At 38.7% G+C, this 18,394-nt stretch overlaps 2 protein-coding genes across 2 annotated transcripts in view; one reads left to right on the forward strand and one right to left on the reverse strand.

Annotated features, from left to right (window-relative positions):
- Positions 1 to 7,566: 7,566 nt before the first annotated feature.
- Positions 7,567 to 13,155, forward strand: PSMB3 (proteasome 20S subunit beta 3). Its single transcript, XM_074261346.1, has 6 exons — positions 7,567 to 7,702; positions 7,932 to 8,116; positions 9,952 to 10,059; positions 11,429 to 11,606; positions 12,018 to 12,112; positions 13,031 to 13,155. Exons 1-6 carry the CDS (start codon positions 7,700 to 7,702, stop codon positions 13,077 to 13,079), a joined length of 618 nt encoding a protein of 205 aa, XP_074117447.1. The 5' UTR covers positions 7,567 to 7,699; the 3' UTR covers positions 13,080 to 13,155.
- Positions 13,156 to 13,598: 443 nt separating this feature from the next.
- Positions 13,599 to 18,394, reverse strand: part of PIP4K2B (phosphatidylinositol-5-phosphate 4-kinase type 2 beta) — a 28,513-nt gene continuing 23,717 nt past the window's right edge. Inside the window, exon 10 of the mRNA XM_074261345.1 lies at positions 13,599 to 17,657. Coding sequence (XP_074117446.1) covers positions 17,577 to 17,657 — 81 coding nt within the window. The 3' untranslated portion in view covers positions 13,599 to 17,576. The remainder of the gene's footprint in view (positions 17,658 to 18,394) is intronic.

Here is an 18,394-nt window from a genome sequence, read left to right on the forward strand (position 1 = left end):
CCAGAAAGGTTGAATCAGTTCACAATTCCACCAACTAGTGTCCAAGTTTTTCCACATTCCCTCAAATATTCATTATTATCTTTTCCTGTCATCTTAGCCAATCTGAAAAGTGGGAAGTGGTACCTCAGAGTTCTCTTAATTTGCATTTCTCTGATCAATAGTGATTTAGAACACCTTTTCATATGACTAGAAATGGTTTCAATTTCATCTGAAAATTGTCTGTTCATCTCCTTTGACCATTTATCATTGGAGAATGGCTTCAATTCTTTTAATTTTGAGTCAATTCTCAATATATTTTAGAAATGAGAGTTTATCAGAACCCTTAAATGTAAAAAAAAAAAATAAAATCCCAGTTTATTGCTTCCCTTCTAATCTTGTCTGCATTGTTTTTTTTTTTTTTTTTTTTTTTTTTTTTTTTGTAGAAAATCTTTTTAGCTTAATATAATCAAAATTATACATTTTGCATTTTATAATTTACTCTAGTTCTTCTTTGGCCACAAATTTCTTCCTTCTGCACAGATCTGAGAGGTAGACTCTCCTTTATTTTTTCTAATTTGTTTGTAATATCATTCTTTATATCTAAATCATGAATCCATTCTGATCTTATCTTGGCATAAGGTATTAAGTGCTCACCATGCCTTTTTTTTTTTTTTTTTTTTTTTTTTTGCTGAGGCAATGGGGTTAAGTGACTTGCCCAGGGACACACTGATAAGGAAGTGTTAAGTGTCTGAGGTCATATTTGAACTCAGTCCTCCTGGCTTCAAGGCTGGTGCTCTATCCACTGCTCTGTCCCCGCCATGCCTTCTTAAAATTCATTGAGCTCAACATTTCTTATAGCAGAGTATTCCATCATGAACATATACCACAATTTGTTTAGTCATTCTCCATTTGATAGGCATCTCCACAGTGTTCAATCCTTTGTCACCACAAAAAAAGCCACTTTAAATATTTTAAAGTATGTGTTTCTTTTTCTTTTTTCCTTAATCCTTTTGGGAAATAAACCTAAGAGTGGTATAATTGGATCAAAGAGTATCAGCAGAGTATATCATACCAAATATTTCACCAGAATGGTAGGATCAAAGGCAAAGAGGTGGTACAGTGGTTCTATTGACCTTGGAATCAGGAGGACTTGATCCTGCCCAGACATTTGCTACTTATAACCCCTGGCAAGACACTTAACCACAACTGCCTCACCAAAAAACCAAATAAATAAATAAACAAAAAAATTTGTATTACTTCACAGATCTATCAACAATGAGTTAAGGTCCCAATTTTTCTACATTTAGTTCAACCTTTGTCACCTTCTTCAATCATTTAGCCAATCTAATAGATATAACATATCTCAAGGTGGTTTTAATGTATATTTCTCTAACCAATAATGATTTAGAGTATTTTGTCATATAACTATACATTATTTTGTTTTCCTTATCAGAGAATTGCCTATTCATATCCTTTTAAAGTTCTTTATATATTTGAGGTATCAAATCTTTTTTTGAATTTAAATATTTTGTTTTTCAAAAGTATCTTATTTTTCCAAATACATGTAAAGATAGTTTTCAACATACATCTTTGCAAAGGCTTGTGTTCTAATTTTTTCTCCCTCCTCCCTTCTTTCTCTTTTCTCTCCCCAAGACAGCAAGCAATTCAATAAAGGTTAAATATGTGTAATTCTCCTAAACATATTTCCATATTTGTCATGCTACACAAAAAAAAGAGATCAAAAGGAGAAAAAAAACATGAAAAAGAAAAAATGTCTAGCAAACCAACAACAAAAAGATGATCCACATTCAGTCTCCATAATTTTATCTTTGGATGCAGATGGCACTTTGCATCACAAGTCTATTGGAATTGCCTTGAATCACCTTATTGTTGAAAAGAGGCAAGTCCATTACAGTTGAGCTTCACTTAATCTTGTTGCTCTATATAATGTTCTCTTGGCTCTGCTCACTTCAGCATCAGTTCATGGAAGTCTTTCAGTCTTTCCTAAAATCATCCTGCTCATCATTTCTTATAGAACAATAATATTCCATAATATTCATATAACACAACTTAATCAATCATTCCCCAACTAATGGGCATCCACTCAGTTTCTAGTTCCTTGCTACTACAAAAAGAGCTGCTACAAACACTTTTGCACATGTAGGTCCCTTCCCCTCTTTTATGATCTCTTTTGGACACAGGTCCAGTAGAAACATTGCTGGGTCAAAAGGGATGCACAGTTTGATAGTCCTTTGGGCATAGTTCCAAATTAATCTCTGGAATGGTTGGATCATTTCACAACTCCACCAGCAATGTATTAGTGTCCCAGTTTTACTACATCCCTCCAACATTTATCATTATCTTTCCCTGTCATCTTAGCCCATCTGACAAGTGTTTAGTAGTATGATGTATGAAATCTTTATCTGTGAATAAATTTTATCTTTTAAATAATAATAAATAATTTTATTCTATAAATAAATGCTTTCCTTCTGATCCTGGCTACATTTGCTTTATTTGTATAAAATATTTTCAATTTAAATTTAATCAAGATTATCCATTTTACATCTCATAGCACTTTTGTCTGTTCATTAATTGTTTCACCTATCCATAAATAATATGTTCTATATTCCCCAAATTTTCTTGTATTTCCTCTTATATCAAGGTTTTGTATTCATTTTGATCTTATTTTGGTAAATGGTATAAAATATTAGTATAGACTCAATTTTTGCAAGACTGCTTTCTAACTTCGCCAACAATTTTCACCAAATAATGAATTCTTATTCTCAAAACTTAAACCTTTATACTTACCAAACACTGGGTTACTATACTTGTTTGTTACTGTAGATCTCATGTCTACTCTGCTCCATTGATTTACCTTTCTATTTCTTAGCTAGTACATAATGTAGTTTAAGATTTGGTACTGTTAAAAAAAAAAAAAAAAAAAAAAAAAAAAAAGATTTGGTACTGCTAAATCTCCTTCCTTTACATTTTTTCCCCATTAGTTCCTTTGATATTTTTTACCTTTTGTTCTTTCAAATGAATTTTGTTATTACTTTTCTAGCTCCATAAAATAATTTTGATTACTTAATTGGGATGACATTGAATATACAGATTTACCATTACCAAGTAATGGCAAAATTTTTATTTTTATTATATTGGCCCTGCCTACCCATATATAATATTTCAGCATTTAAATCTGATTTTATTTGTGTACAAAGCTTTTTTATGTTTTTGTTCATATAGATCCTGAGTTTGATTTGGTAAGTGTAATCCCAGGTATTTTATGCTATCTAGTTATTTTGAATTGTATATCACTAGTTATCTTTTTCTGAAGCTTACTACTGTTGGTAATATAAAGGAATGCTGATGATTTATGTGGGTTTAGTTTTATATACTACTATTTTGCTGAATATAATTAACTATTTCAGACAACTTTTTGATCAGTTTTTAGAATTTTCCAAGTATATTATGACATCATCTGCAAAAACTTTATTACTTCTATTTCTTTTTCTTCTTTTATTGTTATACCTAGGATTTCCAACACAATATTAAATAATATTGGTGAGAGTGGCCATCCTTTTATCAGTTGGGGAATAGATGAATAAATTATGTCATATGAATGTTATGGAATATTATTGATCTATAAGAAATGATCAGCAGGATGATTTTAGAGAGGCCTGGAGAGACTTACATGAGTTGATGCTAAGTGAAGTGAGCAGAACAAGGAGATCATTGTGCATGGCAACAAGATTATGTGATGATTAACTCTGATGGATGTAGCTCTTTTCAGCAATGAAGTGATTCAGGCCAATTTCAATGGACTTGTGAAGAGAGCTATCTGCATGCAGAGAGAGGATTGTTGGCACCAAATATGGATCACAATACAGTATTTTTACCTCTGTTGTTATTTACTTGTGGTTTTTTTCTTTCTCATTTTTTTCCCTTTTTGATCTGATTTTTCTTGTATAGCATGATAAATGTGGAAATATGTATAGAAGAATTGCACATTTAACATATATGGGATTACTTGCTGTGTAGAGGAGAGAGGGTGGGGAAAGGGAGAGAGAAAAATTTGAAACACAAGGTTTTGCAAGGTTGAATGTTGAAAACTATTCTTTGCATGTATTTTAAAAATTAAAAAAAATATTGTGAGAGAGAGACAGAGAGACAGAGTGAGTTGGCATTCTTGTTTCACATCTGATCTTAACAGGAAAGCATCTAGCTTATACCCATTACCAAAAATGGTTGCCAATAATTTTAGGTTATTGCATTGTAGTCTCTAAAGAAAGCATTTAGTATTTCTGTGTCCTATATTTATATATATTTATATATATCTGTGTTCTAACATATGGTTGATCCTTATAAAGATACTATGTACTTCTAAGAAAAAGATGTATCCTTCTCCAGTTTCATTCAATTTTTCCAGATATCATATCTATCTTATCTAAAATTCTATTCAGTTGCTTTTTTTCTTTATTAATTATATTTTAGTTAGATTTGTCTACTTCTGAAATGGGAAGATTAAAGTCCTCTGCACAGGGCTAGGAGGTAAGACTTCATTCCACTTTTTGAGTCTTACAGTAACATGGCTCATCAAAACTCCTTTATTGAAATAGTAGAAACTGCTTGTCAATATAATAAATTAATTATCTAGTGACTGAAGCAAAATGCAAACACTGCTCTTTGGATTAAAAGCTAAACCTTTGAAATTAGGACAGGAAAGAATGTCCATAAGGAGACTAAAGGTATTTGGGAGAAAGATACCTGAGATAACGGCATAATAAACTTTACTCTGATGCGGTATCTCAATTATTTACATCTCTGTCTAAGTAACCAAGATCTGGGGCTTAAGGGGTTTAATCATTTACATCATAGTTGAATTTTGTTAGGCTATAGGAATTTTAAAAGAGTGTACTTTGTATCAAACCTATAAGCATTTGAGGTATATATATTTGTGTCTCTGATCAATAAACTTTAAAGAGTCCATAAAAAGAACTTTCCTGCCTGGCCCCAGTATGTTGTCACATCCTTCCTCACTACAGGAGCTGGACTCCAATAGTGCCCCATTATTATAATTCCACTTGCCATTCATTCAACTTTAAAAATTTAGATGCCAATTTGGAACTATGCTCAAAAAGTTATCAAACTGTGCATAACCTTTGACCCAGCAGTGTTTCTACTGGGCTATATCCCAAAGAGCTCTTAAAGGAGGGAAAGGGACCCACATGTGCAAAAATGTTTGTGGCAGCCCTTTTATAATGGCAAGAAACTGGAAACTGGATGCCCATCAATTGGAGAATGGCTGAATAAATTGTGGTATATGAATATTATGGAATATTATTATTCTGTAAGAAATGAGCAACAGGATGATTTCAGAGAGGCCTGGAGAGACTTACATGAACTGATGCTGAGTGAAATGAGCAGAACCAGGAGAACATTGTACACATCACTCTTTTGTTGTTTGCTTGTATTTTGTTTTCTTTCTTATTTTTCTTGTGCAATATGATAAATGTGGAAATATGTATATAAGAATTGCACATATTTAACCTATATTGGATTACTTGCTCTCTAGGAGAAAGGTGGGAAAAAAATTTGGAATATAGCTTTTGCAAGAGTGAATGTTGATTATCTATACATATGTTTTGAAAATAAAAATTAATTTTAAAAATTTAGATGCTATGGCCTTTGGTATATATGTTTAGTATTGATATTGCTTCACTATCTATGGTACTTTTATCATACTAGTTCCCCTGTTTATTTCTTTTAATCAATTTTAGCTTTGATTTTGATATGTTTGCTACCTCTACTTTTTTTGCATTGGCTGATGTATAATAAATATATTCTACTCCAACCATTTATTTTAACTCTGTGTATTCTCATTTTAAAATGTTTCTCATATCCAGCATATTGTCAGATTCTGTATCCATTTCTGTTTTATAGGTGAATTCATCCCATTCATGTTCCAAGTTATAATGATCATTTGTGTATTTCTCTCCATCCTATTTTTCCTCACTATTGTTCTATATTTCTCTTTTTACCCAATTCCTCCTCTAGTTTACTTCTATTACCTCTCTATTCCAAATATTTTTCAAGAATCTCTCCCTTACCATTTACCCTTACCCTCTTTTTTCTTTTTTTACCCACTTTGATTAGGTTCTGTTTCTTTTATTCTTCTCCTACTTTCTTAAATCTTAATCAACATAGCCTTCTATACCTCCCTCTTTTCCTGTTCTCTCAAACTAATATTTCTTTATAAATTTGGAGGATTTTCATGCTCTTCTCAATGTATATGTTTCCTCTTTCACCCAGATCTGAGGAGAGTAGCGTTCCAGCACTACCAGCTCTCCATCCTCACCTGATTCCTTCTTCCTCTCAAGCCTCATCTGTATAATTATTCATTTTACCTTTTCTTACACAATTTTGACCACGTCATACTTAGCTCTTCCCCAATCTTCCTACTACTCAATTACTAATGACAATTTTAAGCATAAAAAGTAGTTTGTCCTTATTGAATTTCTTGTAATTGGTCTTTGATGTTTACCTTATGTTTCTCCTGGATCTTCTAAGTCATATTTTCTATTAAGTCCTGGATTTTTTGGGACAAAATTCTGAAAGCCTATCAATTCAATGAGTATCTTTTTTTTTTTTTTTTCTTTTTGGTGTGATTCTATTAGTGTAAGTATCTTTCCTTGACTTATGAGGGTGGATCTTTTCTCTACAATCAGTGTTATAAAGTTTCCCATAGTAGGTACATAATAAATGCCTGCTGAATTCGGGATAACGGAATTATTAATCATTTGTAGCTGGTTATATGGGCAGGGATGGATGGGCTAATCACGGAGCGGGAAGAGCAAGGGAGGTTACAGCATACGGTTTAACAATAATGAGAAATAATAATAAAAGCTACTATTTGGAAGGCACCCTAAGGCTGCAAAGGTCCTCACAAGTTTGATTTCATTTTATCCCCACAACTCTTTAAGGTGCTGCAATTATCTGAGAATAGTAAACTGACGCTAACATTAAGAGACGCTGTCCCAGAGTCACACAGTAGGCCGTTTTTGGGGCTGGATTGGAACTCAGGTCCTCCCGAGCCCAGCCTAACCTAGCAGACTCAGCTTGTCCGCTTTTTTCTAAATATTTTAGGTCCTTGAACCTCCGTTTAGGAAAGGACGGATCCCACGTGCAATCCCACTAGGAGCTGGGCGGAGTAGAGAGTCCGGGGGATCTCTGCGTGCACCGTGCAGTGCCTGTGACTCGTTGCGGGCCGCAGTCTCTTAAGGGGAGTTCAGAGAGGGAGGTGCAGGACTGGATGATAAAACGGAAGCCACCCAGCAGGAAAACCACTAGGAAAGGCTCGGAGACCGCGCAGTTTGGCACATGCGCACCAACTACGGCAGCATCCCACACGGTCCTCCACGTTCCCAGCATGCCCCTAGGCTCGGAGAAGATTACTTCCGGACCATGACTTTTCACTTTCGGTCCATCCCCTCTCCTCCTTCCCCGCCCACTTTTGATAGGTGCACCCCTGCTCTCTCGGACCCACGTGACTTGACGGTAGACGACAAGACCAATCAAAAAACTGGATGGCAGTGGGAAGTCGGACGGTGGGCCACTGGGAGTTCAGAGTTAAGTCTCTGCGGCTGCGCGCTGAGAGGGCCGGAGTCCGGCGGAGACTGGGATTAGCTGCTGCTCCTTTGGAGACCTCTCAAACGCCGGCACCATGGTGAGTGATTTCCCGAGTTGGGATGGGCTCGGGAGTGCTGAGAAGGAGGAGAGCTCGGGGAAGATTGGAGACGGGAGAGGACGGGGGAAACAGGCCTGGGGCCGGCCGGCGGGGAGCGGACCTGGGACGAGGCTGCAGAGGGACCGGGGCCTGAGGCCGCGGGGAGGGGGGGGGCTCCCGAGAGGCCGGGCTGCCCCGGCGCTGACCTCCTCGCCTTCCCCTCCCCCAGTCTATTATGTCCTATAACGGAGGGGCCGTCATGGCCATGAAGGGGAAGAACTGCGTGGCCATCGCCGCGGACAGGCGCTTTGGCATCCAGGCCCAGATGGTAACCACCGACTTCCAGAAGATCTTCCCCATGGGAGACCGCTTATACATCGGCCTGGCGGGGCTGGCCACTGATGTCCAGACCGTGTAAGTGTGAGCCTTAGTCCCGCTCTGACACGAGCGTTCCCGAGTCTTAGATGTCAAAGAACTGCGTGAATTTAAATGGGAAAAACTCCACTACACCATTCTCACTTACCTGAAAAAAAAGGCACCATTTTTCTCACTGATCTCCCACTAGATTTTTTTCCCAACTGTCTAGAAAGACTCTTCTGACAAAGCGTCCCTTGGCTTCATCAGACCCAGAAGGTTGGGGCTCTCTGTCTCATGGACGCTGCCCAGAAAGGACTGAGCCTGAGCTGGTGTCCTTGCATTGATCAAGAATCTTCCCCCTCTAAGAGTGGGGGGAGAGGAAAGAGGGGTGCAGGTCTATAAGTAAGGCGACTTGAGATCAGCAGTGTGCTGGAAGGAGAGTTGGGAAAGCAGGATACATTCTTTTAAGAGTCTGCCGACAGTCAGACAAATGGGGAGTATCCAAAGAGAAACTAACTGTGGGAGAATGAAGCTAAGAAAGAGGTCTGGATTGTGCTGGGTTGATTGGAGCGGCCTTGAAAGCTGGAATAACTGATTGTTAGAACTGAGAGAGCAGATAGAGAACTTGTAATCCAGTCCTCGTATTACATATAGGGGAGGCCCAGAAAGGGGAAATCTTTGCAAAGTTAAACTAAACAAGAAACCAGGTTTTCTGGCTTTTTGTCTATTGCTTTTCCTTTAATTATCTCTACCTGCCAACCAGGAATTAGTGGATAAGACTTAGGAAATTGTCCGAGACCCAGACTTTCTCAGTCACGACTAGTAAATATCAGAGGCTTGTTTGAACTACTCAAGACCAGCAGTCTGTATACTTAAACTGTGCTGTCACAAAATTTGACATGGGCCTTTGAAGAAAAAGGAATCATGAATTAAGTTATGGACATAGTTGTTACAAGGACAGAAAGTCTGTGTATAAGAGGTAGTAACAGAAATAAGTCTAGGAAATGGAACATGATTTAACTTATACTTTAACATATTTAACATGTATTGGTCAACCTGCCACCTGGGGGAGGGGGTGAAGGGAAGGAGGGGCTAAATTAGAACAAAAGGTTTTGCAATTGTCAATGTTGAAAAATTACCCATGCATACATCTTGTAAATAAAAAGCTATAATAATAATAATAATAATGATAAAAGAAAGAAAATGGCATATGGGAGGACTAAAGGATTTACATTTTATCCTTTAGGAAATGGGAAGTCATCAAAGGTTTTTAAGTAATTGGGTAATATGGTGAAAGTGATATATTTCATATTAATCTGGTAGTGTTGGACGAAATGAATTGGAAAGACTAGAGAATAAAAGTGAAGAAGTTTGTTATAATTCAGATATAATAAGGGCCTGCTTAGGGTGTGGGGATGGAAGAAAGGACTAAGAATAATTGAGAGTTCTTGGTGAACTAACTGGCTGTGGGTGAATAGGCAAAAGGAGTTAAAGATCATATATAATCTTCTGCCTTTCCTAACTATATATGGAAACATTAATTTTGTTTAATGTCAGAACAAAAAAATAAAATGGAAAAAAGTTTTAAAAGTGACAGAGGAATGGAGTAGGTTTTCTCCTCACTTCACCTTCCTGTTGGTACAGTTAAAACACATAACAGTAGTTACTGAAGGAAATATTTTTAGAGTTGCATATTCACAAGTTCTAATTTGCAAAAGCATATGCTGTTGGGGTTTTGAATGAAATGAAGTTATTTGGAGATGGCTTTTTGAAAGGTTAAGTTTTGTCTTTGGTTGATAATATTGACTTGGTCTCTTTGTCACTTGCCATCCTGGCAATGCGAGTATCACAAGCCAGTACTCACATATTTCACTCTTGATTTCTTCCCTCAGAGCCCAGCGCCTCAAATTCCGGCTGAATTTATATGAACTGAAGGAAGGAAGACAGATCAAACCTAATACCCTCATGAGCATGGTAGCTAACCTCCTCTATGAGAAACGGTGAGTAGGCCCTGGGCTTTAAAGGGAGGTCTTTTAAAAACAGGTTTCTAGGATTAAATGGTTAGGAGCAAAGCAGAGACACTGGAAGGCAGCAGTAGTGGCAAAAGTTAGTATTTCTCTCTCTCTCTCTTTCTATATATATACTATTGTTGAAGAGTTCACATTTTGGAAGGCCTTGGGAGTCAGAAAAGACCTGAGTTAGAGTCTTGATGGCCTCTGACATTTACTAACTGGGTGATTATAGTCAAAATCATTTAACCTCTCAGCCCCTCATCTGTAAAGTGGGTATAATAATACTTTTGAGAATCAAGTTGAATTATTTTTATCCGCTTACATTTTTATAAAGATTTATAAGATGCTTTTGTTGAGATAAGAGGCAACCCTCCCTTGGTCATACAGCATAAATTTCTGAGATGGAATCTGAGCCCAAGTTTTTCTCCGCAAATCTAATACTTTCTGGTATTTCTGGCTATCTTTTAATTCATAATTATTGCTTTGCAAAGTATGTCACACACTATCCCTTTCCCCCCCAGTCCAACTTGTATAAAACTCATATGTAGCTTACTATATCAGAGTTTTCCAGGGTATGTATTTTTTTTTTTTTTCCATTCAAAAAGATGACTGAGGGTGTGAGTAGTGGATGGGGTAGCACATACTGTATTCAGGTTAATTCCTATATTTTCATTTGTATGGGTCTACTTCTGCTGGCATAAATGTTAGTTCAGCTGTACCTTCCCCTGAAGTTGTGAATGTAATACACTTTGGGAAGCTGAAAGCATTATGTCACTTTTGACTTTTGTATTAGGCCCCTATCTCACCAGTGACTTCCAGACAGGAGCTCAGACTTCAAAGTGCTTTAAATCTGCAGCACATTCTCAAGGGTCAGGGAGAGAAAGCCCCTTTTACTTGAAAATGAATAGAGAAGGACCTTTAGTTTGGACTTAGAAGAGTGTAGGGATAGGGACTTGTTGGTTTCAATGAGGACCATGACATTAAGGAAATGATGGCATGGCATTTAAGTGAAGGAGGGATGAGCAAGGAGATCACCAGCCTCGCTTTTCCCTCTAGAGCCATCTGGGTCCAGTAATCAGGTAGAGATCTGGATGACTGAAGGGACTGAATGGAGACCAACCGAGGATGGGTGGGACCAAAGTCAAAGGGATTCTAAAGTACAGGCGAAAAGAAGGGGAACAGAGTTTCTAAGCATTGCCTGATACCAAATAGGAAATGGAGAATTTAAAAACAAATCTATGTAAGGAAAAAAGCTGATGGCACATTGACAGGACTTTCTGTCCTGACTAGCCTGGGAGAAGTGGGGAGGTTCTTACTGAATTCTTCTGACCACCCTTTTTTACCCCACCACTACCAGGTTTGGCCCCTACTACACTGAACCAGTTATTGCTGGCTTACACCCCAAGACCTTTGAACCCTTTATTTGTTCTTTGGACCTCATTGGCTGCCCCATGGTGACTGATGACTTTGTGGTCAGTGGTACCTGCTCAGAACAGATGTATGGAATGTGTGAATCCCTCTGGGAACCCGATATGGTAAGTGGAATTGAGGGTGTTGGGAGATCCCAAACCCTGCCTAGGTTTTCTGCCCCTTTGTCATTAATTAAAAAGTGAATTTGCATGATAAGTGTTAAGAGATGAACACCAGAGACTCTTCTGGCTGGAATTAAGAGCCAGAGTTTGGTTAGCAAATACTCACTTCTTTGATTTTTACTTCTCAGATTCCAGAGGGGAACAATTCTCAGGTTTGATCCCAGTCATAGTTTTGAATTGTAGGACTAACAGTTTTTAAAGGAAGTATTTTAAAGATTTATTTTTCTCATCCATTTATAGATTAGAGATAAGAAAAAAAGCAGGGATGGGACCTTGGGTTAGGCCTGAGTTGGGAAATACGATTAGTGAATAGGGAGCTGAATTTTGAGAATTGATGACTTTTTTTCTTGGTAGGAACCTGAACACCTCTTTGAAACCATATCCCAAGCCATGCTGAATGCTGTAGATCGGGATGCTGTGTCAGGAATGGGGGTGATTGTCCATATTATGTGAGTATGGGGTGGTGTAATTTTTTCTTACTGCCTTGGGTAGGCTTTTGGAAGGGAGCTACTTGATTTGTAGCAAGGATAAAGTGGGAATAAATTAAGCCGCTCATTTCTTTCCAATTCTCTTTCCCCACCACCTAGGGTATATCATGCCTGGTCTTGTCCCCCGAACTTCCCATTCTTGTTATGGCACTTTCCAGGTTTGACCACATGCTAGAAGACTCAGGGCAAGGGTCCATTCTCCCTAAAAAGAGGCAGAAACATTCTCTTGGAAAATAGTTTGAAATACAGACATTTGTCCCAGGGCTTTTAACATAGACCAGAGGTAAATTATTTTCCTTCCCTGTGCTCCAGATTTTTTGGGGAGGGAAATGTTAAATCTTTAGCCAATTTTTAAAATTTCATGATGACTCCTCTGATTCCCAGGCAAGTTTCTCTATTTCCTTTTCTTCTTCACCAGTATGATTTTCAAGACTGTAAACTAAATCTAAATGTGGTTTAGCAAAACTAAAAGGCAAGTCAATTACTTTCCTGTTCGTCTTTGTTATAGCAGTTGTATTTTAACTTGGGAGGAGGGAATCTTTTCCAAACCCCCAGTTATGATGCATTTTTTCCTCTCATCTTCCTCCCTCCCAAGAAAAAAGAAAATTTGTTACAAGTAAGCATAGTCAAGGCAAAACAAATCCCCACATGGGTCACATCCCAAAATGGGATTAGTGCAACTATATTGTAGGTCAACGAGCAATGAACCAGGAAAAGACTTCTGGATGGCCACTAAACATCCTTGTTAAATTTTAACATTAAATGTATTGCTAGGTTTCTTGAAAAAGGTAGAAGTGTCTCTCTTGCTGTGGTCATTTAGGCATGAAAGTCACAAGTTAAAACTTAAAAGTTGTAATATTCTCTTAATTCCTCCTTTAGTGAGAAAGACAAGATCACCACCAGGACACTGAAAGCACGGATGGACTAATCTTTCCCCACCCATTTTTTTCCCTCTCCCAGAGCCCATTGATCTTTTCTTAAAAAAATAAAGTAATAAGAAATCTCCTTTCTTACTTTCTGAATAACTTCCATAGTTGTTTCAAGGATATGGCCCTTTCTCTTCCTAACTTGGAAGGAATCTTGGGTACTCTTTGCCTTGTGGACTCCTTTTTAAGGATTATCTGTAAAAGCTTTCAAGGGGTACTAGTCCTTCGCACCCACAAATGGTAGGGTTGGGACTGGCATGTATCCACATCTTGTTGAAAGCAAACAAATAAAGAATAAGGGAGTTTGGGAGAAGTGATTGATAGGAGACAATAAAGAGGCACTAACTGCACCACCCTTTTAGGCTAGTCTAATAAAGCATGTCAAAATGGCATTTGTAATGTCCCTTCCCCAAGCTGAGGCACTTGGTGATAGCTAAAAGTTGGCTTTGCAAATTGGAAGGTGAAATGCTACTTTAAACTTTATTCCAAGGTGGGCACAAAAACCATAGTGAAAAAAATTGTACACAAAATTTGGAGTTTTATTTTTTTTCCCTTGGGTCAGAGATTCTCATCTTGTAACATGCATGCATTTCAAAACAGTAATAGGGTCTCAAACTTCTCCGAGCAAACAGACAAGCACAGAGGACTGAAAATTCCTATTTAAAAAATGGAAATCTAGATGTCATGATTGGTGGAGTTTTTCCCTTCCCCCAAAAAGTTGAACCCAAAAACTTTATTCACATTTTGTTTCAATTGCAATGATCTGACTGTGCTAAAGAGCGTGATACCAGTTAAGGAACAATCCTGGACTTAACTCCTTTGAAGCATTATACTCTTTTGCAAAGTGACTATGAGCAGGGTGGGAAAAGTTCTTCCTAAGTAAGTTCCCCTTAAGATCTGCTACCCCAAGCTTTCTGGGAGATATGGACATGACATCAAGGGATGGTAAAGAATACCTTTAAGTAAAGACTTGAAAAAGGTGGGGGGGGCAGCACAATGATAACAAATTTTCTGATATAATCTTATAGAATTGCCATATTTCAAATACAGGGAACTGGCCCTTTTGAAATGAGCCATCCATCAGCCCTCATATTGGTGCAATGTAAATTTTTTGCCTTTGCTCTCTATACTTAAAAAATTAAACCAGTCCAACCATTCCCTAGCTTTTTAGAGTTTAAAATTGTTCTTCATATGAAGGGGGCTGTTTTACATAAGAATGAGGCAAATAACACTCTTCCATTCTAAATGCAAAATGGTAAATAATTTTCTCTTTTTCCTGGGACAAGAAGGACAAAAACAAAGTAATATCTTCTTCCACCCAGGGTATAAATATGTCAGAAGCACCAGCTGGGGAGGTCCTGTCCTGAGATACAGGAGAGTAGGAAGGGTTAGCAGCCTCTTTATCAATTATAGTTGGGCTAATGTTGCCACCACAGAATCAGTGGGAGACCAGAGAAGGGCTATAGATTGCCCAATCCTTTTGAGAGAATAACCTGAAGGATCTAGGCATACTCAGCCTGGATTGGGGGACTGATTATTTGCTGGAATATCTTCCAATCCACGAAGGAGTGGAAAGGGGGAATTTGTGTCCATGTGTATTGTAGTGAAGTGTAGGGGTGGGACATGAATGCATGCAAAGATTAGTGGTCATTGAGTTTAAAGAGGCCAGGGCCTTCAGGTAGTGGTCTTTATTGTGGAGGTATAAGTAATTCTTCACTGTGACAAGGAGCCTACTGGATTCTCATTTGTAGCCACAAACATTCAAATAGAAAAGTCTGAAGAGGAGGACTCATGTTAATATTACTTAGTCCCCTAAAGTCCCCTAAAGAAGGTAAGGGAGACAGACTCTCTCTATAACTTCTTTCCTGTTTTAAACCTTTAACCTCCAGAGACTCCAGAATTGCTCTTAAATTTTACATTAAGACTGTAACAGCTTCTCATCTCTTCTTAGAGCTATCTTCTGTGCAAAATCATAACATAAAAAATGGAGGGCAGGGGAAATGTCAGACTCCACCTACCCAAAGGATGTGTGTGTGGGGGGGAAACAGCCTTTGAATACCAGTTCCCTTCTTTTTTCTACATTTTCTAACCATTAAAAAATGAGAAAACTTGAATAAAGCAAGATGAATAGTTTTTAAATATTCTAATTACAAAGGACAAAACCTAAGGTTCTGAGAAATAGCAGAAAATGGGGTAACCATTTTTAAAACCTTTTTTTAAAAAATCACCAAACCACAGCTCAATTGATGGTAACTCTTACCTTGCAGTTGGGAGAGAACCAAAAATACTGACTAGAAACAAAATGAGTATTTGAAACAGAATGCTACCTCTCAAAAATGTAAACAATATACAAAAAAAAAAAAAAATTAAAAACCATAATGTTAAAACAAGTTAGATACCTGGGTAGTATATCTTTAAATGATTAAATCACATCTGCACTTTCTATACACATTATGGCAACATGATCAACAGATGTAATGGAAAGAGAATGGTGGGAGCATAAGTGTTAAAAGGACATAATCTTCCAAACTTCTCAGACAACAGAGATCTAGAATCATCCAACTTTTCATTCTTGATTTAGGGATGGCGTCAAGTCCAAAAATCATTCCTACATAAATTCTTTCCTAAGTCTGATTGGCTTTCTGCGGGTCATCTGGTTCCAAGTTCTGTCTCTTGTCACCTTGGAAACTTTGTTGCAGATAGCTGATCCAAGCTACCTTGCACCCACCACTCCACTGAATTTCATCCAAGCAGCACAGGGCAGGGATGACTAATCTATCAATCTCTAATCCATTCCTAAAATGAATCCAGACCAAAAGGGTGGGAGGATAAAAGCTTCCCATTCCTGCTTTAGAAGCTAAGCCCAAACTACAACAAAGAAAATCAAACCTCATTCCAAACGGTGTGGCAAACCATACTGTCTTGGACAATACTATTTACAAGCTTCCCCAATACTTGCCCTGGTTGTCTGTCCTAGGTAAAGAGAAGGTGTAAAGAATGCCATCTCTCCATCCCCAGTCAGTATTTTCACTTGGTTAGATCCCTTGTGGCTGAGTTTTCTCTTTGAAAAGGGAGAAACTCTGCTTGATCTCAGAGAGACCTATGCCTGGCTCATTTCTGAAACAAAAGTAAATCGGGGCCCCTGAGGTAGGAGAGCCCAAAATGAAGTTGAAGAAGCCCATTATTTCTAAATGGGAAGAACAATGAATGGGCAACTAGCTAAAAATCCAGGGTTAATTTGGGGGGTTAAAGTCAACCCAGATGGTACTGATCTTGGTCACATATATTACTAAGCACATGAATTTTAACTTCCTGGAAATGTTTCTCCAAATGACTCCTGAGCCATTGCAAACAAAAGGGACACTCACTCCCTTACTCATTAACCTCAAAGGCTTTTGAATGCTGCAGCAGGAGTTGAAGAATAAGACATCTATATTACAGAGCTAGGAAAGATCTCACTGAAGAAGACACTCTTGGAAAGAACAATTAAACTTCCCTCAGATTAACAACTTGGACCCACACAAGTCCAAAACTAAATAAGGCTTGCTGGGATTGGGGAGAGGAGGTTAAATTGAAAGGGAAGTAGTACACAAGATTTTTGATGACTTTCATGCTCTGATTCCTTGAGTTTTTAGAAGGGAAAAATAACTGAATGCATGATGATAATATCCATTAGCGTACTTTCTACTTCTGGGATCCACTGGGAGGCAGGCTTTGAGAAGAAAACACCTGCCAGGATTCCATGGGCATGTGCAGTCTCTTTTTAAAACAAATGGCTCCAAAAGCCAACAAACTGACATCTTTGGCCATCAGTCCCCCATGGCCTGTGTTGGGCCATGTCAGGGGCTGGGGGAAGGGAGTAAGTACAGATGGAAGAACAATCTCATTTTGAATTTCTATGCATGATAGGCAGTGGGGAGAGCTGCACTCGATACCCTAGTTTAAAAAAATAATCCATCCAACCAAATCTCCCTCAAGAGGTTTGGAAGTTACTGGCATTCTCCTTTCTGATGTCATAGTGCTTTGCTCTAACTGACCCCAATGCAGGGAGGGCTACTAGGGCTTTTTCTTTAAAACAGAGTTGGGGTGGAGAACAGGATGACTTGCACCAACATTATAAATAACAATGTTGAAGCAATGCGATTTAAAAAACAAAACCCAAATAAACCCGACGGAGCCCTGCCCAGCCTCTGGGTGTCTCAATAACAAAGAGAGGGCCACTTTTCCACCAGGGTCAAGTGGGGGAATCCAGGGTGCACAGAAGATGAAGATCCCCACAAATCTCTCTGTCTCACACACACACACACACACACACACACACACACACACACACATATTCACTTTCACACACGCTGCTACAGTGTCTTGTACAGTGTTGCAGGCTACGTTAGTCTCTCCTCTGAAGCTCACCCTCTCCCCACCTCAGCTCTCCACCTGCCCCCCCTTTCCTTCCCAGCTCCCACCCCAGCACTCAGGTTTTGGCTGCAAGCAGACGACGACTATGTCAGGATGTTGGACATGAATTCATTGAAGCGCTTGGAGTACTGCTCAGGGTTCACTGTTGAAATTTCCGCCCCAGCCTGCAATGTATAAAGTTCATGTTACAGACTGGTCTGGAGGATCAGAGCCTGCCCAGTCTGGCAGGGCCCCAGCTATCTGCACACAGCTGGGATGTGTTCTTGCAAGCAGTTTTTCAGTGTGACTGACCCACTGGAGCTGGCTTGTTTTCTTGTTTCTCTCAGTCTAAGTCTCATTAAAGCTCAGATTCCCTTCCCTGCAAGCCTATAATAGTGCAGTTAATTAAGTATGGAGGGAGGTCAAGGTGAAGGCCCCAGATCTTCCAAAGTTTTATTTTGCAGAACAACGGATTTAAATCTAGAGGGAAAGAGGCCTTTAGAGAGCAGTATAAATACAAAAACAAAGTTGTTACAAGCTGCCTTAGTGAGAAGCAACACATCTTAAGAAACCCTATGGGAGAGGGGGCAGGTGGGATCATTCCCCAAGGACAAGAGAAACAGGGTCAAGGCAAGCCCCACCTGCCTGAAGGGGCCAGAGGATAAACAGGGCAGCTTTCCCTTGAGTCCTCCCTGTGACAGGGAAGGGGCAGTAGGCCTCAGGCCACCCACTTCTTAGGGCCAGGGGTTGGAGAACATGAGCATTAGTTGATCAAATGATCATTTATTCTAAAGAAAAGGAAACTTTGGGGGATGGGGGGAGAGAGAATGGCTATTGACTTCACTCGTTGAAAGAGAAGTATGCTCTGCTTGCCTGAAGGGCAGAAAGGTAGAGAGGCAATCTTAGCCTTGAGGTGAGGAAA

Source organism: Sminthopsis crassicaudata, chromosome 4 (assembly GCF_048593235.1).
Source record: "Sminthopsis crassicaudata isolate SCR6 chromosome 4, ASM4859323v1, whole genome shotgun sequence".
Classification (NCBI taxonomy): domain Eukaryota; kingdom Metazoa; phylum Chordata; class Mammalia; order Dasyuromorphia; family Dasyuridae; genus Sminthopsis; species Sminthopsis crassicaudata.